This window comes from Mobula birostris, chromosome 6 (assembly GCF_030028105.1).
Source record: "Mobula birostris isolate sMobBir1 chromosome 6, sMobBir1.hap1, whole genome shotgun sequence".
Lineage (NCBI taxonomy): Eukaryota > Metazoa > Chordata > Chondrichthyes > Myliobatiformes > Myliobatidae > Mobula > Mobula birostris.
The window spans coordinates 109,698,312-109,726,211 of NC_092375.1; the positions used below are offsets into that span (position 1 = coordinate 109,698,312).

General features: G+C 43.1%; 1 protein-coding gene across 1 annotated transcript in view; it reads left to right on the forward strand.

The window, feature by feature from the left end:
* The window catches only part of cnppd1 (cyclin Pas1/PHO80 domain containing 1), a 56,964-nt gene extending 32,283 nt beyond the window's left edge, over positions 1 to 24,681 (forward strand). The window contains exons 4-8 of the mRNA XM_072260961.1: positions 5,731 to 5,851; positions 8,082 to 8,210; positions 11,980 to 12,041; positions 15,641 to 15,758; positions 18,469 to 24,681. Of these exons, the coding sequence (XP_072117062.1) occupies positions 5,731 to 5,851; positions 8,082 to 8,210; positions 11,980 to 12,041; positions 15,641 to 15,758; positions 18,469 to 19,182 (1,144 nt within the window). The 3' untranslated portion in view covers positions 19,183 to 24,681. The remainder of the gene's footprint in view (positions 1 to 5,730; positions 5,852 to 8,081; positions 8,211 to 11,979; positions 12,042 to 15,640; positions 15,759 to 18,468) is intronic.
* The last annotated feature ends 3,219 nt before the right edge of the window (positions 24,682 to 27,900 follow it).

Genomic DNA, 27,900 nt, shown 5'->3' on the forward strand with positions numbered 1-27,900 from the left:
AAATCTTTTTTGCACTCTTTCCAGTTTATGTCATTCCTATAAAAGTGTGACTGTATCTATATGCTATACTCCTGTGTGGCCTCAGCACTGCCAACATAATGAGAGTATAACTTCCCAACTCCCATACTCAATGCCCTGACTGATAAAGGGCAGCATAAGGTACTGGGAATAAGCTCCCATTACCTATTAAATGCTCCAAATGGCCTTTGAAAACCAAGTCTAACACCTGGTCCTCACGTGTGGCTTAGCTACTGAACCCAATGGAACCATTTCTACTGACAGGAGAAGAAGCAAACACAGGTTACTGGCGCCTTAAAACCATTTGCTTGTAGCCGATGGGGCTCATCAGTGGTTGGCAGCTCATTTAGGAGTAGGAAAACTCTGATCTCAAACCTCTGCTGCCTTGTGGTTATACTCGCTCATGGGGAAGACTGTGGGAAGAAATCCCGAAGGGGAAAAAAATTTCTGGAGCTGGAGTCTCCAAGGCAGTCCGGTGTGGAGTTCAACATTGACTGGCAACTTCTGCGATACAACTTCATCGGTCTCTGCTGTTCCTTTGGGTTCATCAGTTGCGTGGAGGAGTGCGGACTTGCAACAGCTTTCCCTCCATATACTGCCCTGGCTTGCATACTAGCTTACAATATTCACGGTCAACCCCAACCAACCGAGGGCCTTGTGTATGTTTAGGGAAGAGGCAATAAACCATTTTCTAACGCATGCTATAATTCAACATCAAATATTATAAATGCTTTCAATCGCAGTTGGATTAATTATTTATGATGGTGAGCAGTTTTAAGTTCCTCCATGTCAACATCTCTGAAGATCTATCACATTGATGTTATTACAAAGAAGGCACAACAGCGGCTATATTTCATTAAGAATTTGTGAACCTTCATGTGTCATCAAATACTCCAGCAATCATAGCATGGAGAGCATTCTAATGGGTCTCATCACTGTTTGATAAGGAGGGGTCACTGCGCAGGATGGGAGAAAGTTGCAAAGTCAGCCAGCTCCATCGTGTGCACTAGGCTGCCGAGCATCGAGGACACCTTTAAAAGGGAGGCCTCAAAAAGGAGCATCCATCATTAAGGACCCCTATAACCAGGACATGCCCTCTTCTCAATGCCATCATTAAGGAAGTGGTACAGGAGCCTGAAGACCCTCAGCTTTTCAGGAGCAGCTTCTTCCCTTGCGAATGGACAGTGAACTCTACCAGTGAATGGATATTGCCTCACCTTTCGTTTTCTTGTGAATGGACAGTGGACTCTACCAGTGAATGGACGTTGCCTCACCTTTTGTTTTCTTGTGAATGGACAGTGGAATCTACCGGTGAATGGACACTGCCTCACCTTTTGTTTTCTTGTGAATGGACAGTGGATTCTACCCGTGAATGGACAGTGGACTCTACCAGTGAATGGACATTGCCTCACCTTTTGTTTTCTTGTGAATGGACAGTGGACTCTACCAGTGAATGGACATTGCCTCACCTTTTGTTTTCTTGTGAATGGACAGTGGATTCTACCAGTGAATGGACATTTCCTCACCTTTTGTTTTCTTTTTCTCTCATTTTGCACTGCTTATTTACTCTAATTTTTTTCATTATTTTCTTGGGAGTTTATAATTTTTATGATTATGTATTGCACTGTACTGCTGATGTAAAACAATGAATTTCATGACATATGGCAGTGATATTAAACCTGATTTTGATTCTAATAATAGGTGTTACAATGTTACCACAATTTGTTCTCAAAACTGCAGTCCACTTTCTGTACTGAATGTTGATCAGCAGTGTTTTCTTATAAAGATTGACATTTCATTCAGTGTAGAGAGGCTGGCTGGCTGGCTCCAGCTCATTGACCCAGAAGGTAATAAAGGACTATTGTTGTGGGTCCAGTGGGTTTTGATGATCACAACACTTTTTCTTCCACTGTCCCTAGAATCAAACGTTGTATGAAGAGATTATGACCAATGTTATCTTTAAGCTCTTTTGAACTTATGACCCAGTGACCCTTTAATTTTCTTTTATTTACAGTATTTAAAGATCTTTTAAAGCTTAGCTTTATTTTTTAAATGTACATTGAAGCATTGAGACATTTAGTGAAATGCACTATTTGTGTCAATGATAAACGTGGTCCGAGGATGTGCTGGAGGCAGCCCACAGGTGTCACCTGCTTCTGGCACCAACATAGCATGCCCACAACTCACTAACCCTAACCTGTACGTATCTGGAATGTGGAGGAAACGCACACAGTCACAGGGAGAACATCCAATCTCCTTACAGACAGCAGCAGGAATTGATCCCCGATCACTGGCACTGTGAAGCATTGCACAAACAGCTACACTGCCGTGCTGCCCTTGGCGTACTGTACTGTGCTTTATAAGATCAGTTGGCCTATTTCTGATCAAAATTGGTTTGTTCAGTTCTTCCCATAGACTCGTAGAGCAGCACTGCACAGATTCAGGCCTTTTGGCTTAACCAGTCCATGCCGACCACGGTGCCCGCCCAGCTAGTCCCATTTTCCTGTGATCACTCTATATCCCTCGAAGCGCCAACCCTCCATGTACCTATCCAAGTGCTTCTCAAATGAAATTATTGTACCAAACTCAACCACTTCCTCTGCCAGCTCATTCTATATCCTTGCCACTCTCTGCATTGCCCCTGTTACCTTTTAAACCTTCCCCTCTCACCCTAAATCTATGCCTCTTAGTTTTTGACTCCCTCATCCCAGGGACAAGTTTGTTAGCATCCACCTTGTATCTACCTTTCATAATTTTAAACATTTCTATAAGCTCACCCCCCCCCATTCTTCTATGTTCGAAGCCTAGTTGACCTCTCCCTATAACTAAGACCCTTTCATCTTGGCAATATCCTCGTAAGTATCTAGTCATAGTCATAGTCATACTTTATTGATCCCGAGGGAAATTGGTTTTCATTACAGTTGCACCACAAATAAATAGTAATAAAACCATAAATAATTAAATAGTAATATGTAAATTATGCCAGGAAATAAGTCCAGGACCAGCCTATTGGCCCATTTTCCAGTTTAACCACGTACTTCCTACAACAGAGTGACAAAGACTGCACATAGCACTCCCAAGTGTGGCCTCACCAAATGACAGCCGCAATATGATGTCTCAATTCTTTCTCAGTGCCCCAGTGGATGAAGGCCAGCATGCTAAATGCCTTTTTCACTGTCCTGTCTACCTGTGATGCTACTTCCAACAAATTTTTAGACCTGGAATCATCTTCAGAATTGCTCTGCACTGTGACTTCTTTCTTATCTTAGTGACCAAAATTGGATGTATCTGGTTCACTTCAATTTCTCATGCAAAATAAAACTAAACTTGTTACTCCCAGCATTGGTGTAGGCTGCTGACAGCAAGGTCCTCAATGATAACAAATCATTGACAAATCTGTTGGAATTCTTTGAGGAAATAGCAGGCAAGATAAACAAAGGAGAGTCAGTGGATGTTGTTTACTTGGTATTTACATGGTATTTCAGGAAAGATACTAGCAGGGAATAACGAGAACCTTTTCTGGTTGTCTGCCGATGACTAGTGGTGTTCCACAGGATTGCTTCTTTTCACGTTATGTTTGGATGACTGAATCAGTGGCTTTCTGGCCAGATTTGTGGAGGACACGAAGATGGGTGGAGGGGCAAGTAGTGTTCAGTAAGCAGGGATTTTGTAAAAGGACTTGATTTGGGAGAATGGGAAAAGAAGTGGCAGATGAAATGTAGTGTAGGGAAATGTATGGTCATCCATTCTGTTAAAAGGAATAAAGGCATAGACTATCTTCTAAACAAAGAATATTCAAAAATCAGAGTTCCAAAGGAACTTGGGAGCCCTTGTGCAGGACTCTCTAAAAGTTAACTTGCAGGTTGAATCGGCGGTAAGGAAAGCAAATGCAATGCCAGCATTCATTCTGAGAGGACTAGAATTTTAAGACCAAGGATGTAATCCTGAAGCTTTATAAGGCATTCGTCAGAACTCACAGAGTACTAAGAGCAGTTTTGGGCCCCTTAGCTAAGGTAAAATATGCTAGCAATGGAGATGTTTCAGAGGAGGTTCACGAGAATTATTCTGGGAATGAATTTGTTAATGTATGAGGAGTGATCGATGGCTCTGGGCCTGTACTCATTGGAGTTTAGAAGAATGGGGGGAGGGCATCCTCACTGAACCCTATTGGATATTGAAAGGTCTAGATAGAGTGAACGTAGGAAGGATGTTGTCTATAGTGGATGAGTCTAGAGCCAGGGGGTGATAAATCTGTGGAATTCATTGCCTCAGGTGGCTGTGGAGGATAAGTTATTGAGTATATTTAAAGCAGAGGTTGATATGTTCTTGATTAATCCGTGTGTCATAAGTTATGGGGAAAAGGCAGAAGAACGGGTTTGAGAGGGATAATCATGGAGTGGCAGAACAGACTATGGGCTGAATGGCCTAAGTCTGGTCTTCTGGTCTTATAATCGTTGTTTAGGCAAGAGGACAAACATGAGATCGATTTGGAGAGGAGGGTGTGGAAAAAGTCATCAGTTGTTTTAGCAGTGAATGTATTTTTAGATATTTGTCAAGCTCCTTTTGCATGATGAAGATATGTAATGCAAAGTGACAATGGTTAGAGATTGGAATTGGTTTATTATTGTCTCATACTAGGGTATCATGGAAAATCTGTTCATTCAGATGTAATGATGTGACAATACATGAGTTGATGCCGATGAGTTTTGATGCCCATCCAACCCCAGCTGCGAGGTTGGATCATTCCAAGTGCTGATCTGATTTGATGAGATTGAGAACGTCTTCGGGCTGGGCGGCCGGACCGTATTGCTATGCCGGTATCTGGGTCCCAGGGTGAGGCACCACCAGGTGCTTGGACAATTTAAACTCCAGTCCAGATAGACTTGAAAGCCTGAGTGTTGGGACCAGGGACTAGGGTCGGGATGATTTAACTCACTCTCCCGCGATGTTCATTCATCTCTCAGCAGTGAACTGCTTCAACTGCTGTGCTACTGAGACCGAGGCTTGGGCCGACTCCGGCTGCTCCAGGGAGAGCAGATCTGAGGACTCAATTTGGTCAGAATGCTGTCGCCTGCTTCTATTGGTTGCATGATTGTGTTTTTCTCTCTTTCTCTGCGCAGTGATTTTGGTCTTTTTCTTTAAATTGGATTCTTCGGGTTTCTTGCTGTCTGTACGAAAAATTCTCAAGGTGTATAATTTGTACATTGTTTGATAAAAGTTGTACTTTGTAAAGTGGGGAACGGACACTTGATAATTAGTGGGTAATTGCAGCCACAGTCTGTAAGGAGTTTGTACATTCTCCCTGTAACTTGCATGGGGGCTCCAGTTTCCTCTCACATTTCAAAGATGTATAGCTAGCGTTGGTGAGTTGTGGACATGCTGTGTTGGTGTCGAAAGTGTGGTGACACTTGCGGGGTGCCCAGCACAATCCTTGCTGATTTGACTTAACGCAAAACGAGGTATTTCACTGAATGTTTTGATGGGTGTAATTCAACTCGTTGGGCCTGAAGGACCTGTTACCATGCATAAATAAAAATGAAATAAATTGGAAAGCTATGTGGGAGGGAAGGGTTAGATTGATCTTAGAGTAAGTTGAAGATTGGCACAGCATTGTAGACTGAATGAAGGGCCTGTGCTGTGCTGTTCCATATTTTATCTTCTACATTCTCAGAAGTGATTCTGTAAGCTGGTGGTGTCCGCTTTTTTCCATAGAGAGGCCTGTATCTCACCTTGTGCGATGATGCTTGCTCTTGTCTACATTGAGCGGCTTCGACATCGAAACCCTGAGTACCTGCAGCAGATCTCTTCATCTGACCTCTTTCTAATATCCATGGTGAGTAAACAGCCTTTCTACCAGCCCTGCCTTAGTTCTTTCAGATATAAAGGAAGAAAGTGTGTGATTTTCTTCAATGCCTTCCACATTCTCTGGACATTCCAACAAACTTGTGGCTAATGAAGTTCAAGTTCATTGTCAATAGCATACATAGACAGATATGAATACCACAAAAATATCTCTTTGCAGCAGCACAATACTTTACAGACATGACAGACAAATCAATTAATTGACATTTAAATTAACAAAACGTATACAACAAAGTTAACATAACAGTATCAGTGCAAGCTAAAGAGAGAAAGTGAGGCAGCCTGAAGTAGTGTTAAAAGATTTCAGGTGGCTCCAAGCCCTATACGGCTGTAGGAAGGAAGCTGGTTTTGAACCAGCAGGCTTCTTGATGGCTCATGGAAAATGGATAGTTGATGTTTAGGATCGAAACCCTTCTCATCAGTCCAAATCAAGGGTCTGAACTGTCTTATTCCCTCTCCAGATGCTGCCTAACCTGATGAGTTCCCCAGCAGTTCATTGTATCTTTCCTTTAATTGCCCATCCCCATTTGCCCTTGAGAAGATGCCAAGTGAGCTGCCTTGTTGAGCTACTGCAGTTGTTGAGGTGTGAGTATACCTACAGTGCTGTTAGCGAGAAAGTTCCAGGATTTTGATCCAGTGACAACGAAGGAACAAATCCTGTTTCCAAATCAGGATTGTGCGTGGTTTGAAGAACAGCTTATGCTCCCTTGTCCTTTTAGCTGGTAAATATCATGTGTTTGGAAAGTGCCATCTAAAAAGACTTAGTGAGTTTATTTGTTATTCTATCTGAAAATTAAATTAGATTTATTTATCATATGCATATCAAAACATACAGTGAAATGTGTTGTTTGCATTAACAACCAACACAACTTAAGGATGTGCTGGGAGCAGCCTGCAAGTGTCACCACACATTCTGGCACCAACACAGCGTTCAGTAGAACAGCAGGCGATCTATATACAACAGCAGCAAAATACAGTCAGGCCTCCAACCATGGGATGGCCTTCTTCAGGTTTCCAAGCTCCAGTCCTTGTCATAGGCCCCAAACTAACAGATATCGTGCTTCCAACCTTTAGTCTTGATGACTTGGGTCTTCCCTGAATATGCCAATCCTTGGGTTCAACCTCCAGACTCAGATTCGACAGCCTATGGGTTTTGACACCAGCACTCATTGATCATGGCCTTTGATCTCAAATTACTATTGGATTTGCAGCCTCCACCCTTTCCATCCTTTTTTTTAGATTATATTAACCTGCCATGTTTTAGGGAGAAAGCTAACTTAATCTCCTTGCGCTCATTCATCTTAAACTTGCATTACCAAATACAATATATTGGCAGTTGACAAGGCACAAAGGAAGTCATGATCATCCACTGCAACCAAGGAAGATCCCAGTTTGAGAAGATTGCTTGTACCACTGGATCCAATCTTCTGAGGTTGAGAGAATGGAACTGCCCCAATGCAATGGATTTTCCACTTTAAAAACTCTCCCACACAGGTCTCTTGTCATTGTTGAATATGATGGACAACCAACAGCATACTGCTAGTGCAAAAAGTTTCCTCTCATTTACCCCAGACTAAATTTTCAATACTGATATTGCAGTTTATGGTAATTAGTAGTAGATGAAGAGCATTCAGATGCCCCCAAACTAAAGATATGGCACTATAGAATTGCACAATTACCCCTTCACTGTTAGCAAATGCTTGTAGGCTGATCAGAGATGGTTATAAATCTTTAAAATGTATTACTTTAAAAGGTCTTAGGTTCTTTTGCTTAATATTTCTTTTAGTTCGCAATGTTATTGCTGTGTCTGTCTGTTTTTATTTAGAGATAGCTGTAGTAGTGCAATCCCTTGAGTTGAGTATGATCTCCTAGGGCTTGTCTTTGGGAGGCTGCAGAGGTCAATCCAGGATCCACATATTCTGGTGCAGTGTGGACATGAGTGGTTGGGTCTGTTGGTTGTTCAAAAGGCCAGCTACAGCACAGAACCAGAATATGCTGCACAATTACACCTATGTTACCAATTAACCTCCCAAGTTGTATGTCTTTGGAATGTGGGAGGAAACGGGAGCACCTGGAAGAAACCCACAGGGTCACGGGGAGAAAATACAAACTCCTTGCAGGCAGTGGTCAGAAAGTGAACTAGTGTGGCACTGTAATAGTCTCGTGAACACATTCTACTTGCTGTTTCATCTTTGTTGCAGATGGTGGCCAGCAAGTACCTGTACGATGAGGGAGAGGAGGAGGAAGTGTTTAACGATGAGTGGGGAGCTGCCGGCAAGTTGGACGTTCAAGTGGTCAACACTCTGGAAATGAACTTTCTGCAAGCTATTGTAAGTTCTCACGTCTGCCCACTTGAAAATGTGCAGAATTTATTGTGGAAGACACTAACAGTATGGTGGAAGTTCCAGGTGTCAGGGGTTATGAAGTGAAGTTACTATTACCAGAGAGAAGGTTCTTGGGAAACTGAAAGATCTGAAGGTAGATAAGTCATGTGGACATGACAGTGTACACCAGGGTTGTGAAAAAGGTGGCTGAAGAGATTGTGGAGGTATTAGTAATGGTTTTTCAAGAACCAATAGATTCTAGAATAGTTCTGGAAGGCTGGAACATTGTAAATATCACTCCACTCTTCAAGAAGGAAGAGAGGCGAAAGAAAGGAAACTATAGGCAAGTTAGTCTGACCTCACTGGTTGGGAAGATGTTGAAGCTGATTATTAAGGGTGAGGTCTCAGAGTACTTGGAGGAACAAGATAAAATAGGTCATCGTCAGCATAGTTTCCTTAATGGAAAATCTTGCCTGACATATCTGTTGGAATTCTTTGAAGAAATAACAAGCAGGATAGACAAAGGAGAATCATTTGATGTGTATTTGGACTTCCAGAAAGCCTTTGACAAGGTACCACACCTGAGGCTACTTAACAAGCTACAAGCCTAGGAAAGATTCCAGCATGGAGAAAGTAGTGGCTGATTGGCAGGAAGCAAAGAGTGGGAATAAAAGGAGCCTTTCCTGGTTGACTGGCAGTGACTAGTGGTGTTCCACAGGGGTCTGTGTTGGGAAAGATTCTTTTTGCATTATATGTCAATGATTTGGATGATGGAATTGATGGCTTTGTTGCAAAGTTTGCAGACGATATGAAAATAGGTGAAGGAGCAGCTAGTTTTGAGTAAGTAGAGAGGCTACAGAAGGACTTTGATTAGGAGAATGGACAAAGAAATGGCAGATGGAGTACAGTGTTGGGAAGTGTATAGTTATGCACTTTGGTAGAAATATAATGGTTGACCATTTTCTAAATGGAGAGAAAATGCAAAAACAAACTGAGGTACAATGGGACTTGGGAGCCCATGTGCAGTATTCCCTAAAGGTTAATTTGCAGGTTGAGTCTGTGGTGAAGAAATCAAATGCGATGTTACCATTCATTTCAAGAGGACTAGAGTATAAAAGCAAGAATGTAGTGTTTATAAAGCATTGGTGAGCAATTTTGGGCCCCTTATCTTAAATGTTGTGATGAAACTAGAGAGGGTTCAAAGGAGGTTTATGAAAATTGACTGGCTTGTCATATGAAAAGCATTTGATGGCTATGGGCCTGTAATCACTAGAATTCAGAAAAATGAGGGGTGACCTCATTGAAACCTATCGAATGGCAAATGGCCTTGATAGAATGAATGTGGAGAGGATGCTCCTTATGATGGGAGAGTCTAAGACCAGAGGACACAGCTTCAAAATAGAGAGGCGTCCTTTTGGAACGGAGATGAGGAGGAATTGCTTTAGCCAGAGAGCGGTGAATCTGTGGAATTCCTTGCCACAGGCCAAGTCTTTATTGAGGGCAGAGGTTGATAGATTCTTGATTAATCAGAGCTTGAAGGGATATGAGGAGAAGGCAGGAGATTGGGGCTGAGAAATGGCAGAGCAGACTCAATGGGCCAAATGGCCTAATTCTGCTCCTAGGTTGATAGATTCTTGATTAATCAGAGCTTGAAGGGATATGAGGAGAAGGCAGGAGATTGGGGCTGAGAAATGGCAGAGCAGACTCAATGGGCCAAATGGCCTAATTCTGCTCCTATATCTTATGGTCTTGTAGAATCACTTAAAGAAGCAAAGACTGCTAAAGTATTCGGTGTAATCCAAACCTCCTGCAATTGTTGGATTTACATTTAAAATTAGTGCCTAATGTCATTAAATTATTCAACTGACCCTCTGTGCACATTTATCAAGAGAGCTGACTAAATATCCAGTCCATAAGACCAGAAGACAGAGGGATCGGAATTGGGCCATTCAGCCCATCTGATCTATTCCACCATTCCATCAATTGATTTATTTCAATCTCATTCTCCCACCTTCTCCTGTAACATTCAATATTCTTACAGATCAAAAACCTATCAAATTCTACTTTAAATATACCCAAATAACTTGGCCTTCACAACTGCCTATAGCAATCAGACAATATCAGTCATGTGCAGTCTACCTAAGTGATGGCACCGCTCAGATGGGACTTTAATGTTGTCAGTCCTGGTTATCCCATGCGTGTATCCTGACCATGGGTCCATCAACAGATAGACTTTTGGCATTTGTTCTAAAAGTCATCTCAGTGGCAATGGGAAAATAAGATCAGTGCACCCTCTGCATAACATTCACCTGTACTTGGATGGACTTGTGAATTGCTATGATTTAAAAGAAGACAGTTTGGCTCATCATACACATGCAAATACTGATAGATTACCCACAAACAAGAAAATCTGCAGATACTGGAAAACCGAGCAACACACAGAAGGTTTTGGCCCAAAATGTCGACTGTACTTTTTTCCATAGTTGCTGCCTGGTCTGCTGAATTCCTCCAGCATCTTGTGTGTGTTGCTGATAGGTTACCCTATTGTTCTACTGATATCCTGTAAAGCTTCTCTCTTGCACTAATAATTTAAGATTGAGTGATTTTCTTGAAACTGATCCCACCATGTTCTTGCATAGAACACTCCAAATCTCAACAACTCAATATTAAAGAATACTGCCTGAGCTCTCTCCAACTTCCTTGCCATTATCTTTGGTTACCATTGGTTCTGGTTCTATCTGCCATTCATCTTTCCTCTAATAGTTCTCATTCTCACCTCCTTTACTTATTAGAGTCCACCTCTAGCCCTTTGTGTTCCCACTTATCACCTTCCAGTATCCCATCTTCACATTCCTGTCCCCCTACTTTGCATCATCTGCCTCTCAATTTTGTGTCCCTGTCTCTTACTGCCTCCCAACTCCACCTCTGCTCCCCTCCCCTCCCTTACCTGGTGTAACCTGCCCATCATCTAACACCCCTCCTCAGTGCACCATTCACTGCTGCCTCCTGTCTTGCCACTCCCCTTCTCTTTATACTGGTTATCTCGCCTCTCCATTCTCACTCCTGATGCTGGGGTTCGCCCTGAAATGTCAAGTTTCTTTCCTCCCGCAGATGCTGCTCAACCCATTGAGATTCACATGAAATGTATCAGCCTTTTCAAATATATCCTCTTGTCAAGAATTAAGATGCAATATTGTTTATTGTCATCCTTCTATACACAAGTGTAAAGAACAAAATGATTATTAGTCCAGATCCAATGCAGCACAAAAAAAACAGTTAAGTATAAAGAGTAGAATAAAAATACAAAAGATAAAACAATCCTATAAAACACAATGTACAAATAATTGTTATATACATAGACTGATTGTATGTACATAAAGCAACCCATGTAACTTTCTGTTATCTCCTGTTTTGTGGTTGTAATGGAAGTAATGTTCATGCTATACTTTACAGTAATGGAGCATTCCCATTCCAAGTAGAGGGCTTTGAGTTGCCTAGCATTGAGTAAGAAGCAAATCTGGATGTTTATATGGATATCTCAAAGAGACACTGCGATTTTAATTTTTAGAAGTAGAAGAGAACTTTAGACCTGTTTATTTCCTCCAGCATTGTGTATGTGTGTTATTGTAGATTTCCAGCATCTGCAAGATTTACACGAGATCCATTCACTTGCACCTTTCTTCCAGGAGGGCATGGTTTGAAACAAGGCCTGCTGGTTCGATGTGTACTGTGTCACAGATTATACTCAACAACTTTTTGTTTCATGGCTTTTCAGGATTGGAACCTGTACGTTAATACCCAGGAATTCTTTGAGCTTTTGAGTCGACTGGAGGGAAGGTAGGTGTGCTATTGTATTGTTGGCTGTTGGCAAGGAACACTTACTGTGTTTACAGGCGGTTTTTGATGGGACTTTGAGATATCCTGTAGTTCTAAAAGAGCATAGAACATAATACTGAGCAGGCCCTTTGAGCCACAATGTTGTGTCAACCTTTTAACCTATTCCAAGATCAAACCCTTCCTTCCCACATAGCACTTCATTTTTCTTTCATCATCCATGTGCCTATCCAAGAGTCTCTTATATGTATCTGCCTGTGCCATTAGCCCTGGCAGCATGTTCCATGTACCCAGCACTCTTCTACCCCTGATATTCCCCCTATACTTTCCTCCAATCACCTTTCCAGTTCAGAAGAAGGGTCTCGGGCTGAAACGTCAACAGTTTATTCGTTACCATAGATGCTGCCTGACCTGCTGAGTTCCTCCGGCATTTTGTGTGTGCTATCTTAGATTATGCCCTTTTATATTAGTCAATTCCACCCTGGGGGGAGGAAGTCTCTGGTTATTCACTCAAACTGATGACTTATCATCTTGTATACCACCATCAAATCACCTCTTATCCTCCACTCAAAAGAGAAAAGTCCTAGTTTGCTTGACCTGCCCTCATAAGGCATTCTCTCTAATCCAGGCAGCATCCTGGTAAATCTCCTCTGCACCCTCTCTAAAGCTTCCATATCCTTCCTATAGTGAGGCGATCAGAACTGAGTGCAGTGAGAAACGGGATGTTAGAGCAGAAATTGACCATAAAAGCCAATTCTGGTTTCAGATCAGATTCAGATTTGTTTATCGTATGTACATTGAGATGTACAGTGAAATATACCATTAGCGTTAATCACCAACACATCCAAGGATGTGCTGGGGGCAGCCTGCAAGTGTCACCACACATTCCGTCACACTGACGTAGCATTCCCATAAGGATCGGCAGAACAACACACAACATAACAAAACAGAACGTACAAAGCGACAAAGCAACAACAGTGAAACAAGCCCCGTTCCTCCCTCCCTCCCTCCCACTCACCCACACACATACACAGTCCTCCAACCCCAGGACAGGCTGTCCTCTTCAGCCTCCAGCAGGCTCGTGGATTTACAGACACTGGGCCCCAACTTCCCCAGCAGACTCGCAGACCTAGGCTCCAGTTCTCGGAGTCTTCTCCAATCTGGTGCTGGTTGGTCCCATTTCTCAATTATTCTCCTGCCTGATTTTTACATCATTTCACTCCCTTGTATACACAACGTCATGGAATCTTTCCAGACTGCCTGAGGGTACATATGTTTGACAGCACTTCTCCCCCACTGAAGCAGCTGGAATGGACAACTTTGTACTCAAGGTCTTGAGGCAGGAGATGTGAACCTCCAACTCTTGAGTCAGTAGTGTTACCTAGCGATCTGCAGCTGAACAATTATGTATCGAGTAGCACAGTAGAGGAACAGTTAGCGTGAAGTTGTTCTGCGCCAATGACCCAGGTTTAATTCCCACCGCTGTCAGTAAGGAGTCTGTATGTGACCATGTGAGTTTCCTCGAGGTTCTCTGATTTCCTCCCACATTCCAGTGACGTACGGGTTAGTGGGTGGGTTAATTGATCATATGGATGTAATAGGGCGGCACTGGCTTGTTCGGCCTGTTACCATGCTGCATCTTTAAATAATATTCTTTTAAAAACAACACACAAACTGCAGGAGGAACTCGGTCAGTTGAAGATCTACGGAGGGAGAACGAACTGTCGATGTTTCAGGCTGCGACCCTTCATCAGGACTCAGAAGGGAGGAATATGTGGGATGGAAGAGTTAGACTGATCTTAGAGCTGGTTAAAAGGGCAACACAACATCATGGGCCAGAAGGCCTTACTGTGTTACATTCTGTATTCCATGTTAACCCAGCAACTTGGGTAGCATCTATGGAAGGAAATAAACAGAAAGAAGTGGGGCAGGAGCCAGAAGAGGGCAGAATGGAGTTTCTTTCCCCCTCCTTTCCATATCTGATGAAGGGTCTTGGCCCAAAGCATCAACTGTTTATTCATCTCAATGGATGCTGCCTGACCTGCTGAGTTCCTCCAGAATTTTGTGTGGTGCTCTGGATTTCCAGCATCTGTGGCAATCTCTTCTGGTTACATAATTAAGAATTTGTAGCTGGCCTGGAAAATGCTGTAATTACAGTGAGTTTAATTTACTGTGCGTACTTGCTGTACATGTACCTGAGCAGCGCTGGCCATACAGTAGGGAATATTATCACAGACACAAGATTCTGCAGGTGCTGGAAATTTTGAGTAATACACACTAAATGCTGGAGGATCTCAGCAGGACAGGCAGCATCCATGGAGAGGAATAAAAAGTCAGCCCTTCATTGGGACTTGTTATCAACTAGCTCTGGATCATTCATTTCATAGACATCCCAGGAGCTTAGAAATTGGCATTTTAGAGTGGTGGCATTTTTGCAGGCAGCTTCTCTTAAAACAGCTTCTAAAAACACAACAGGGTTTGCATGCAAAAGGATGCTGTTAGTGTAACACTTTGTGGCGTACCAGTTAGTGTAACAGTTCCAGTGGCCTGGGTTCGATTCCGGAAACTGTCTATAAGGACTGTTACATGCCCCGTAACTGGGTTGCCAAACCAGCAGAAATGGACCACTTAGTTGGAGTCTGGATTACTGGAACTAAGAAAGTTTTATTAAAGAAATAAGTAACACAGTACTCTAATAGTAAGGATATAAATGCAACAGGTTAGCAATGATAAAACACACATGTACACAGAACTAGGATAATAGGATCAATCAAGCTCTATCGCAGTCTAGGGGTAAAATGATCAGTCTCAAGTGACACAGAGTTCAGTTCAGTTTCAGTTTGCAGTAATCGCTGTTGTGCCATTGGGGAGAGAGAGAGCGAATGCTGATATTCAAATCGGATTCAACAGACCTTTGATATTCCTCGCAGTTAGCTTTCGGCGCGAGCCCTTTTTAATGTCTTCTGAGGTCATCGACTGTGACCCCTCCGTTCCGGATACAATCGTTCTTCTGCGGTGAACCCGGCACCCAGGCAAGGGTGGACACACACACCAGGTTCCCGCCGATCGTACCTTCTCACCCTGTGCGTCTATAGTTGGTCCCGCGACCAGACCTCCAAAACTCCCACCAACTTGTGGGGGCACACCGCACTTCCAGGGTCTCGTTATCTCGTGGTGTCGTGGTGTATCTTTGCCTTAGCGAACGTGTTCCTTTTATCCCCCTGCTGGGGTATCGCCTGTCCATCAAACTTCAAACAGTTCAGGTTCAAAGCAACCGGTCTAAACAATACTCGGAACTGTGTCTCTTTTCGTTAATCTCTCTCGTCTCTCTCTTATTAGCATTTTGAATGTTTCCCCCATTTGTCTCTCTCTTATCTCTCTTATCGGCATCAATCTTCTGATAACTTGGTCTGTTGTCACAGGACGTTCTCCCCATGACCAAGTGGGTTTCCTGTAGGTGCTCCGGTTTCCCCTCGCAGTCCAAAGATGTACAGTTAACTGGTCACATGGGTGTAACTGGGCACCATAGGCTTGTTGGATCAAAAAGACCTTGCTGAATCTCTAAATAAAAAAAATAAAATTAATTTCTTTTTTTCTCATAGAGTGGCTGAGTCGCAGGGATTAAAGAGAGGCTGGTTCACCTATACGGACTTGTGTGTGTTATTGGAGCAGGCACTGTGGCAACAGGTGTTTACCGAATTCTACCAGCATGTTGTCAAGGTAGTGTCCAGTCATACCCTTACTAATGGTTTGGTTCTTGATAAAGGGAAGGCAAAGAGCAGCTAAGTAGGCAAGTGTAATGTGCGTTTAATAGCGGTAAAATATTTCATAGCTTCTCACTAACTTGAGTCAATGCAGTGAAGGTAACCTTGGGACAGCAACAATATTTTTGTTAACTTTTCTCATTGCTGGTAAGTGAGTGAGGTTGGCATTCGGGCAAGATAGGTTGGGCTTGTATTCTCAAGTAACAATGCAAAATGCTGAGGGGACTCAGCAAGTTGGGCAGCATCAATGGAGTCGACTTTACAGGCTGAAAGCCTCCATCAGGACTAGAAAAGGAGGGGAAAGAAGCCGGAATAAGGAGGAGAAGTTGGAACCTCGAAGCTTCTCAAATCATCCGTCCTCTCCCCCACACACCAAATGCTAGATTCAGGTTGGGATTAATTTACATATCACAGGAACATTGAAACATACAGTGAAGTGCATTAACAACCAACACAACCCAAGGATGTGCTGGGGGCAGCCCACAAGTGTCACCACAAATTCTTGTGCCGACGTAATATGACAACCACGTTGGCAGAACAACAGCAACAAAATCACAACAGCATAACAAGCCCCTTTCCACTCTCCGGCCATTCAAACACAAAGATAATGCTCCAACTCCAGGACCAGCCACCTCTTAGTTTCCTGTGGACTCACATACCCTGGGCTTCAACCATTGGGCCTCAACTTTGACCAAATTCAGTCTTCAATCTTTGATATCGACCCAGGACTCTGATCAGGATGGAACTTTGTACCTTTGGGCTGAGACAATGTCACGATTAGAACACGAGGCCAAATCGTGATCTCAGTTTACTTTGAAAATGTAACTAATGCACTACAGCATAGAAACAGCCATTTGGCCCATCTTGTCTGGGCTGAACTCTTATTCTGCCTAGTCCCATTGACCTGCTCATAGACCGCTGCCATCCATGTACCTATCCAAATGTAGCCCCCCCCCCCCCCCCCGGCCACCCTCAGGGTCTCTCGGCTCGCTGTCGTCTAGGGAAACAGCCCTTGGCCCTGCCAAACTGGGTAATAGTTTGTGTGAATGCTGCGTGAGGTACCCCACCCCGCCCAAATAACAGACAATACACCAGATGCAATTAAATAATTTACAGTTTATAGATATTACTGGAACTATATAATTAAGAGAGAATAAAATATAAAAGGAAAATAAAAGGCGCCACACTTATCAAAGTTCAATCTCTTCGTGCACAAAACAGTTGGAGCTCAAGGACCTTCTTCTTCACCCTTCGACCCCCTCGGACCACCTCGACCGGCCGCCTGGGACCAACAATGGTGGTCGACCAGACGCTCCACCCTAGTCCGACTCAGTCTCCTCGCCGAACGCCCTCCTCGGGGTCCGACCCCGCTAGCGGACATCACAGCACTTCGTCCATCCTCTGTCTCGCTCTCCCCCCTTCTGCCCTAAAACCCTGCGCATACAGTATCTTCAAATACACCAAAACCATAACAACTATCCCAGTTGGTTAATAGTACCCTCCTATCACACTCTAAACCAAAACAAGCTGCTAGCGCAAACTTTCTCAGCGTTTAACACAACAAAGCCGCATTCCCCAGATTAACATAACAAAAACGCCATTTTAATTAGCCTCCGCAGTAACATAAAAGTCGAAACCCCCTTACACAAATTTGTCTTAAATGTTGAAATGGAATCTGCATCCAGCACTTCTGCTGGCAGCTCGCTCCACACTCACCGCCTCTAGTGAAGAAATTTTCCCCTCATGTTCCCCTTAAACATTTCACCTTTCAACCTTAACCCATGACCTTAGTTCTAATCTCACCATTCCTCAATGGAAAACCCTTGCTTGCATTTTCCCAATCTATACCCTTTATAATTTTGTACCCCTCTGTCAAATCCCCCTTCATTCTGCAGTGCTTCAGGGAATGAAGTCCTCACCTTTCCCTGTAAATCAACAACAGACTAATTATTTTTGTAAAGAATGCACCCATGGCTGTGTCATCAGCAATAGAGCAATAGAGATATGGGAATGTCATAACCTGCATGTTCCCCTCCAAGTCACACTCCATCCTGATGGGAAAATATATCAGTGGTCCTGAATTGTCACAGACTCAAAGTCTGCAACTCTGTTCCCAAGAGCACTCTGGAAGGATGGCAGCGGTTCAAAAAGGCAGCTTAATACTGTCTTGTCAAGGGCACCAAAGGGCAGGGAGTAAAATGTTCTTGCTGGCAGTACTTCCTTGTAAATGAAAAAATATGTTTTAAAGATTAAAAAATTTGCTTTATTTGTCATATGTACATTGAAGCATAGGGTGAAATGTGTCAATTTGCATCAACAACCAACACAGTCCAAGGATTATGCTGTGGGTGGCTTGCAAGTATGGTCACACTTCAGATGGCAACGTATGTCCACAACTCACTAACTCTAACTGTACGTCTTTGGAACGTGGGAGGAAACCAGAGCACCCGGAGGAAACCCACATGGTCATGGGGAAACTGTGCAAACTCCTTACAGACAGTGGCGGGAATTGTACCTTGGTGGTCACTGGTGCACTGATAGTGTTACACTAATCTCTACACTACCATGCTAATTGTTGTATAGACTGAGTGTGAACTTGAAACATTAAAACCACGGCTGTTTTAGATGTGCTTTAAAATCTCTGTGGTCTTCCTTTCTTGTTGCAGGTTGCCTGCATGTTGGGGCTAGTGTACCTAACCAGTGTGGCGGGAATAATCGCTGGTTCTGCTGTCGCTTGGCAAGCTATGTGCTCAAAGGGCCAGGTGGACATGATCCCGAACACCGAGAAATCTGTTTTGAATCAAGGGTTTATCCTGGAGCCAATGAAATGCTCACACAAGGTTGAATCTTTCCCGTCGTTTAACTCAGTGGCCATTGATGTAGCCAGAACTCAAGGTTATCCCTCAAGTCTCCGTTGCTGCATGTTGGAAAATGACTCGAGCAGGAGAGGTTCTGGATTTGCAATGACGGCTCTGTGCATCTGGGGGACGGTGCTGACCTCCCTCACATACGTGACTGACCAGCGGAACATGGAGAAGGAGCCTGGAATCCCGCCACCTATTTCCTGCTCCAACTGCTGCAAACTGCAAAGTGAAACGGGACTGGCTGTCCAGTGTGGGGCATCTAATCTCACATCCGTTACAGTCGCCTTCCGCCATAATCCATCAGAGGTGTTCACCATCTTTGATTCCCGCAGTGTGTTCTCCCCAAGGTGTAGAAGCTGCACAAAGGACAGGGTCATAAGGCAACCTCCTTCAGCTCCCAGCTTTGAGCGACTAATGGACCTTCTGTGTCTTCCTGGCTCTCTGAGGATGAGAAGGTGTCCAATGGAAACAGCAACAGCATTCAACCAGCTCCTGATACCTGTCTTACCCAGTTAGACATACAATCCTCTTTCCAGTAGACTTTGCAATCAGTTGTTGAAGTTTTGACAAACTTTTTACCCCAGTTCCATTTGGAAACATTGAACTAATCTTAATATCCAGCAATCTGACCAGCAACAAGGTTATTGAAGTCACAGCACTCTTTGGGTCAACCAGAAACGGGTGGCCAAATCTGGCAGCTGTTCTTAACCTACCAGCACTGATATGTATGCGTGCTAGATACAAGAGTTACTAAATCCCTGTTAGTGATCATCAGCAATAAATTTGATATATTCAAAGTCACTTTCATTTCAATTGGTCCTTGTGCAGAGAGTATTTGTCTCAAAGCGCTTCCTCTGAACAGTAAATCACTTTGAGATGTAGTGACTTACTCTGGCTGCAGTTTTGTTACAGCAAATTACACAAAGAACCGCAGAATGAAAGATCTCAAGCTTGGTGCTGTCAGATGAAGAAAGATCCCACCAAGGAACTGCTTGAACAACGCTATGGAATTTATTTTAATGCCAGCCTTAACTGGAGCAAGAAACTGTTTGATATCTTGTCTGAATTTCTAGTCATGCATCACTCCCTGTTCGCTGTACCACAACATAAGTACTAGCGTTCTTTTAGCAGCCCCTATAACTGAAGAACTTTGTTTTACCAAGCAAAGGAGAATATAACCAACACTAAAGGCTTGTGGTTTACTTTTAAGTCACAACTTGACATTTACAGGATTTCTAAGATCTGCGTCTTTTATTACAGCTTTTATTTTGAAAGGGTTTGATGAAATTGTCAAGGAATTGGACGTGGAATCCAAAAGCTTCACATTTCTGTTCAGTGATGCTGGAAAACCTGAGGATAAAGTGATATAAGAGATTCTGCAGATGCTGGAAATCCAGAGTAATACATACAAAATGCTGGAGGAACTTGGGCAGCATCAATGGAGGGGAATAAACAGCTGACATTTAGGGCCGAGACCGTTCAGGATGCATAAAGTGACGTAATTTGTGCATCTTTGTGAGCATGCACGAAACTAAATTTACTAACAACTGTCTTATGTGTAGATTATATTGGGTGTTGTGTTTGCTATGCAGTTATAGTTTGGCTTTGGGGACTCTTGGTTTGACTTTAATGTTTTATTTTTACAGTGTGAATTTCTTATGTGGGAGACTTCAGTTTTTTCTCCTATAACCATATATAGAGATTGTAAGATTGGAGGTACTAAAGATCAATTTGACTTTCATACATTGAAGGAGGGAAGCAGAAAAAAAGTGCTTCTCTGCAAATGTTTCAGTGGTGAATTTGGTTACAAAGCAATTGCTATGCAGTTGGTTTCAGTTAGCTAAAGCAAGTTGTTAAATGGTAAGTATCTGAATTATGGGGCTATGTGGTAAGCAAAAGCTAAAATGGGCTTTGTATTTATCATTTGTATATTTTGTATATGTAGCCTCCTACAGAGAGATTTCTCCTGTGCATTTAATAACTTCCTTACAAATCATTGAGATGGCAGGCTCTCACACACCTTGGTGCTTGCTAGGTGCTCAACTTGAATGTGCAGGTCTGTTCCAGGTGCTTAGAAAGTTGTCAGCAGCCTGATATATCATCAGGGTCTCGTGTTGGGCACCCTTTTATACTGATTTTGTAGTCTGTGGCAATAAAGTGTCCAAAACTTAGCTGCAAAGATTGTCCATCAGTTACTCCCAAAAGAATTTTTAAAATAATGGTCAAAATATTTCATTTCATGTGCTGTCAAAATGGAAGTAAATGGTTCTTTCTCTTTCATTCTACAAAAGAGCCAATTGCATTTATGTGTAACACACGCAAAAATGCTGGAGGAACTCAGCAGGTCAGGCAGCATCTATGGAGGGAAATGTACATTCAACGTTTTGGGCTGAGGCCCTTCATCAGGACCTTCGCCCTCACCTGGTTTCACCAATCACCTGCCAGTTTGTACCTTCCCCTTCCCCCCGCCACACCTTATTCTAGCTTCTGCAGAATCTGATGAAGGATCTCAGCCTGAAACGTCAACTGTTTATTTCCCTCCATAGATACTGCCTGACCCGCTGAGTTCCTCTAGCAGTGTGTGTGTAACTCAAGATTTCCAGCACCTGCAGAGTCTCTTGTGCCTATCAATTGCATTTACATTGCCCTTGAATTTATTAAACTGATTTTTTGCTTTGAAGGGTGAGAATAAACTTCCCTACATTTCCACTCTCCCTGCCCTCTATATTTTCTGGATCTTGTGTATCACTGCTTGTTGAGTTGACAGTAGTGCATTTATTGTATTTGTCAGTGGCACTTTGGGCTGGCTGCCTCACCCGGGAATGAGGCCGAATTCATTGTCACACAGAGATGCTCGCTATTCTTAAACCCTCCCTCCCATCATGTGATGTTCATGTTACTGGTATTTAACATCCATCTCTAATTCAGATGTTGATAATCTTTTTAAATCCGTATCATCCATGTGGTGAAGGTGTACCCACAGAGATGTTGAGTAGGATTTTGACTTGTCACCAATAATAATGCAACAGTAATAGGATCAAGTCAGGCTAGTGTGTGAATTGAGGAGGATCTCAGAGGTGCCTGCTACCCATGTCCTAGCTGAGAGAACATTCATAGTTGGGGCCCATTTCCTATTGGCTTGCATTGAACAAGATCGAATGACCCAGCAAGCATGATTCCAGCACTGAGTAGGTTGATTTCAGTAAGAGAATTGGATGTTCCCTCTTGTTAACAATTTCAGCACCAAAGAGGCCTGGAGGAAGGAATAAACGAAGCAGAACTATACTTCCTACAGCTATGTAATGGGCCTCTCTATTGGAGTGAGAAGACAGCTTTGGACCTGGTGTGCACCGTTGAATAGACTACCAGCACACCTTTGAGGTATGAAAATTGGCCTCTTGGATGACTTGCAACAAACCAGCCTCAGCCCGTAAAAAATGGAACAGGTCTTTGTTTTAACCCAAAGCTACACACACAATTTACCAGAGGAACTTAGCAGGTGAGTAGCATCAGATTTAAGACAAACATTACTTATTTATTTCTCTCCGTAGAACCTGTTGAGTTCCTCCAGTATTTTGTGTGTGTTGCTCTGGATTTTGAGCATCTGCAGAATATCTTGTTTTTGTTTTAACAGAGCCATTCATAAAGATCACAGCTGACTTTCCTTTATTAATCCCAAATGTCATTATTCCCATCGTAACAAAAAAATCTATCTTGAATATCTTTAGCAATTAAGGCTCCACACCCTGTGTGAATAGAGAAATTTGTTGACTTAATGCATATTTAGGTGAAGAAAATACTTCTCTCTGTCCAGATTGGCCACTCCTTATTGTGAGACTATGATCCCTGGTTTGAGCCATTCATGTCAGTGGAAAATAACCTCCCTGCATCTACCCCCTCAAGGAAGTTGTACATTTTGGTGAGACTCCCTGGCCAGTCTACTTAATCTCTCCTCATAGGACATTTCCCCACCCCTTCCCAGAGATCAGTCTGCTCTCCTTTGAAGGGAGACTAGTTCTATCTCCACTATTCAATAGTTCCATTTAATATCAGAGAAATATATAGAACATAGAATAGTACAGCACATACAGGCCCTTTGGCCCACAATGTTGTGCCGACCCTCAAACCCTGCCTCCCATAAAAGCCCCCACCTTAGATTCCTCCATATACAATATACTGTACATTCTGAAAGTCTTTTTCTTCACAGACATCCACAAAAACGGAAGAGAATGAATGACAGTTAAAACAGAGCCCCAAAGCCCCACCTACTCCCCCCTCCTATGCACAAGCAAATCAATGACCACTCCGCAAAAAAGCATTAGTGCCCTCCACCCACCAATAGCAAAGCCCCCAAGACCATAATCTGCAGTACAAAAACGAATTGTTCACCCGATAGTTCAACATACCACAGGCTCGCTCTCTCCCACCCTCCCTAATAAAGGGAAAAAGAGATGTCCCCTTTCACACTGAGAGGGGAGACATAACAAAACAACTCACTGATTTATGATGACCTGAGAAATGGCAACAATCTCTCACCCACCAACGAGTGTGAGAGAGCACAACTTGGCAAGTACACAGTCCCTGACAGCTGATCTGTTCCCAATGTTCCATTCTCTTCTGCGACACTTCAGTTGGCAACATTGGCTTGGAATCAGAAAACCTCAGAACCCAGAAGGTGAGCTCATCTTCTAGTCTGTGTCCTTGGGATAACGAAAAGCTGACAGCAGTGAACCCCTGGGAGCAGATTCCACTAACTGCAAAAAAAAACAAGTTTGAGTGTAACTCCAGATCAAGGTCTTCAACAGAACCCCATCCTCCCTGAAAGGGAAAAGGAGAGACATAATGGTAGAAATGAAGCTGTTTTTGTAGATGCACATGAAGGATCGCAGTTTAGCACCATCAGGACTCCACGTCCATCGATGTCATTCAGATGGTGGGACCCACCAGGCCCAATACGATTCCAGTAAGATATCCTTACTCTTGCATTCATCCCTTGTAGAAATGGCCAGCGTACACTCGGTGGCCACTTTATTAGGAACATCTGTACACCTTATTAATGCAAATATCTAATTAGCCAATCATGTGGCAGGAACTCAAAATGGTCAAGAGGTTCCGTCGTTGTTCAAACCAAACGTCAGAATGGGGAGGAAATGTGATCTAAGTGACTTTGACAGTGGAATGATTGCTGGATCCAGACATGCTGGTTTGTTTATCTCAGAAAATGCCAATCTCCTGTAATTTTTGTGCTCAATAGTCTCTTGAGTTCACAAAAAAGGTGCAAAAAATGTTTTTTAAATCCAGTGAGTGACAGTTCTGCAGGAGAAAACACATTGTTAATAAGGAAGGCCTAAGGAGAATGGCCAGACTGGTTCAAGCTGACAGGAATGCAACATTAACTCAAATAGCCACACATTACCACAATGGTGTTCAGAACAGTATCTTTCAACACACAACACATTAAACCTTGAAGTGTTTGGGCTACAGCAGAAGACCACGTCGGGTTCCACTGTTGTACCTAATAAGGTGGCCGCTGAGTATATGTCTGTCTTCCAAACTTCATGCTGTTATTTACATGGTAGTTTCTAGCAAATCGTAAAAGAAACAGCCAATTTCCTCTGAACATCATTCAATTGCTCACCATTTAAAAATATGGGAGAAAGCAGACCAGAAGGAATTTATGTTGAATATCTGCCTCAAGAATAGAGAAAATAGGTGAATGAAGGATTCCAAAACAGTAAGATTTCTCGTTCCAGTTCCCACAGATTGTATCTTGAATAAAAATCATTTGCATGTGGAATATCCCCATTACAATTATCAAAACGTCAGCCTGCTTTATTGACTGTTCCAAACAATTCCTTTTACTAGGTATCAGAGTATGTGTATTAATCCAACAGCAGCAAAATAGAGGTGTGTTACACTCGGAAATGATGAGTCGTATTCAGCAAGTAATCACGTGCCCATCTGTTTTGTAATGGCTAAAACATTTTTATGATGAGCAATTAAATAAAATGTACAAGCAATTAACAATTTGTCCGTGACTAATTCAATTTTTAAAAGTGAGAAGGTGGCAGTTAGTCAAATTCTGCCTGGTCTGTGACCTGCCTCCATGTTCTCTCAAGAATCCTAACTATTGACAGATTTTGAGGCGGTCCCTCAGGGTTAAGGACAATTCACTTTCAGAACAGATCTTTTTCTTAGGTTGGGTGAGTCCAGAACGAGAAATTATGGATTTAGAGTGAAAGGCAAAATATTCAAGGGGAATCTGAAGGGGAACTTCTTCTCTCAGAGGATGGTGCAATTGCAGAATGAACTGCCAATGTAAGTGGGAAGATTTCTAAAGATTAGCTTTGTCACATGTACATTCAAGCATGCAGTGAAAATGTTTGCGTCAAATCAAATCAGCGTGGCTTGTGCTGGTAGGAGTCGCCATGCTTCCAGCGGCAACGTAGGATTCCACAACTCACTAACCCTAACCTTAACCTTTGGAATGTGGGAGGAAACCACAGCACCCAGAGGAAACCCACGCGATCATGGTGAAAACATACAAACTTCTTACAACCTTGAGAATTGTAACCCGATCTTACAGCTGTCAACCTAAAGCGATGCACTAAGCTCTATGCTACCATAGAACATAGAATAGTACAGCACAGTACAGGCCCTTCGGCCCACAATGTTGTACCAAAACTCAAACCCTGCCTCCCATATAAGCTCCCACCTTAAATTCCTCCATATACCTGTCTAGTAGTCTCAAAGTTCACTAGTGTATCTGCCTCCACCACTGACTCAGGCAGTGCATTCCACGCACCAACCACTCTGAGTAAAAAACCTTCCTCTAATATTCCCTTTGAACTTCCCACCCCTTACCTTAAAGCGCTGTCCTCCTGCATTGAGCAGTGGTGCCCTGGGGAAGAGGCGCTGGCTATCCACTCTATCTGTTCCTCTTAATATCTTGTACACCTCTATCATGTCTTCTCTCATCCTCCTTCTCTCCAAAGAGTAAAGCCCTAGCTCCCTTAATCTCTGATCATAATCCATACTCTCTAAACCAGGCAGCATCCTGGTAAATCTCCTCTGTACCCTTTCCAATGCTTCCACATCCTTCCTATAGTGAGGCGACCAGAACTGGACACAGTACTCCAAGTGTAGTTTTATAGAGCTGCATCATTACATCGTGACTCTTAAACTCTATCCCTCGATTTATGAAGGCTAACACCTCATAAGCTTTCTTAACTACCCCATCCACCTGTGACATGTACCCCCAGATCCCTCTGCTCCTCCACATTACCAAGTATCCTGCCATTTACTTTGTACTCTGCCTTGGAGTTTGTCCTTCCAAAGTGTACCACCTCACACTTCTCCGGGTTGAACTCCATCTGCCACTTCTCAGCCCACTTCTGCATCCTATCAATGTCTCTCTGCAATCTTTGACAATCCTCTACACTATCCACAACACCACCAACCTTTGTGTCATCTGCAAACTTGCCAACCCATCCTTCTACCCCACATCCAGGTTGTTAATAAAAATCACGAAAAGTAGAGTTCCCAGAACAGATCCTTGTGGGACACCACTCCTCACAATCCTCCAGTCTGAATGTACTCCCTCCACCACGACCCTCTGCCTTCTGCAGGCAAGCCAATTCTGAATTCACCTAGCCAAATTTCCCTGGATCCCATGCCTTCCGACTTTCTGAATAAGCCTACCATGTGGAACCTTGTCAAATGCCTTACTAAAATCCATATAGATCACATCCACTGCACTACCTTCATCTATATGCCTGGTCACCTCCTCAAAGAACTTTATCAGGCTTGTTAGACACAATCTGCCCTTCACAAAGCCATGCTGACTGTCCCTGATCAGACCATGATTCTCTAAATGCCCAGAGATCCTATCTCTAAGAATCTTTTCCAACAGCTTTCCCACCACAGACGTAAGGCTCACTGGTCTATAATTACCCTGACTATCCTTACTACCTTTTTTGAACAAGGGGACAACATTCGCCTCCCTCCAATCCTCTGGTACCATTCCTGTGGACAATGAGGGCATAAAGATCCGAGCCAGAGGCTCAGCAATCTCTTCCCTCGCCTCATGGAGCAGCCCAGGGAATATTCCATCAGGCCCCAGGGACCTATCTGTCCTAATGTATTTTAACAACTCCAACACCTCCTCTCCCTTAATATCAACATGCTCCAGACATCAGCCTCACTCATATTGTCCTCACCATCATCAAGTTCCCTTTCATTGGTGAATACCGAAGAGAAGTATTCATTGAGGACCTTGCTCACTTCCACAGCCTCCAGGCACATCTTCCCACCTTTATCTCTAATCGGTCCTACCTTCACTTCTGTCATCCTTTTTTTCTTCATAAAATTGAAGAATGCCTTGGGATTTTCCTTTACCCTACTCGCCAAGGCCTTCTCATGTGCCCTTCTTGCTCTTCCCAGCCCCTTCTTAAGCTCCTTTCTTGCTTCCCTATATTCCTTAATAGACCCATCTGATCCTTGCATCCTAAACCTCATGTATGCTGCCTTCTTCCACCTGACTAGATTTTCCCCCTCACTTGTCACCCATGGTTCCTTCACCCTAACATTCTTTATCTTCCTCACATGCACAAATTTATCCCTAACATCCTGCAAGAGATCTCTAAACATCAACCACACGTCCATAGTACGTTTCCCTGCAAAAACATCATCCCAATTCACAACCGCAAGTTCTGGCCTCATATCCTCGTAATTTGCCCTTCCCCAATTAAAAATTTTCCTGCCCTCTCTGATTCTATCCTTTTCCATGATAATACTAAAGGCCATTCTAATGCGACCATGCTGCCCGATTTACAAAAGTTTGGATAGCTACATGAATGAGAGGGATATGAAAGGCTATGCTATAGGTAGATTGCCTAGGCAGGCAAATAGATGGGCTTGAGGGGTCTTTCTGTTCTATGATAGCTGATGTAGTCCATGTGAGTTCAGGTCTCTGCCACAGGTGGGGCAAGAGAAGGCTAGTGAAACAAGTAGCATGAGAGCAGACGTGCTCCTTCAGCTATGTGCATTGGTCTTCCACACACACACACACACACACACTGTAAATAAAAGACTCTTAATGTCCTCGGTGACATCCTAGATACTGCTGCTCCATTGTGATTAATCATAGGCCAACGATTCAGGTTAGATTAGTGTATCAACATATTCACCAAGGTGCAAAGAAATTCCATGCTCATGAAGGTCACAAAGTAAATA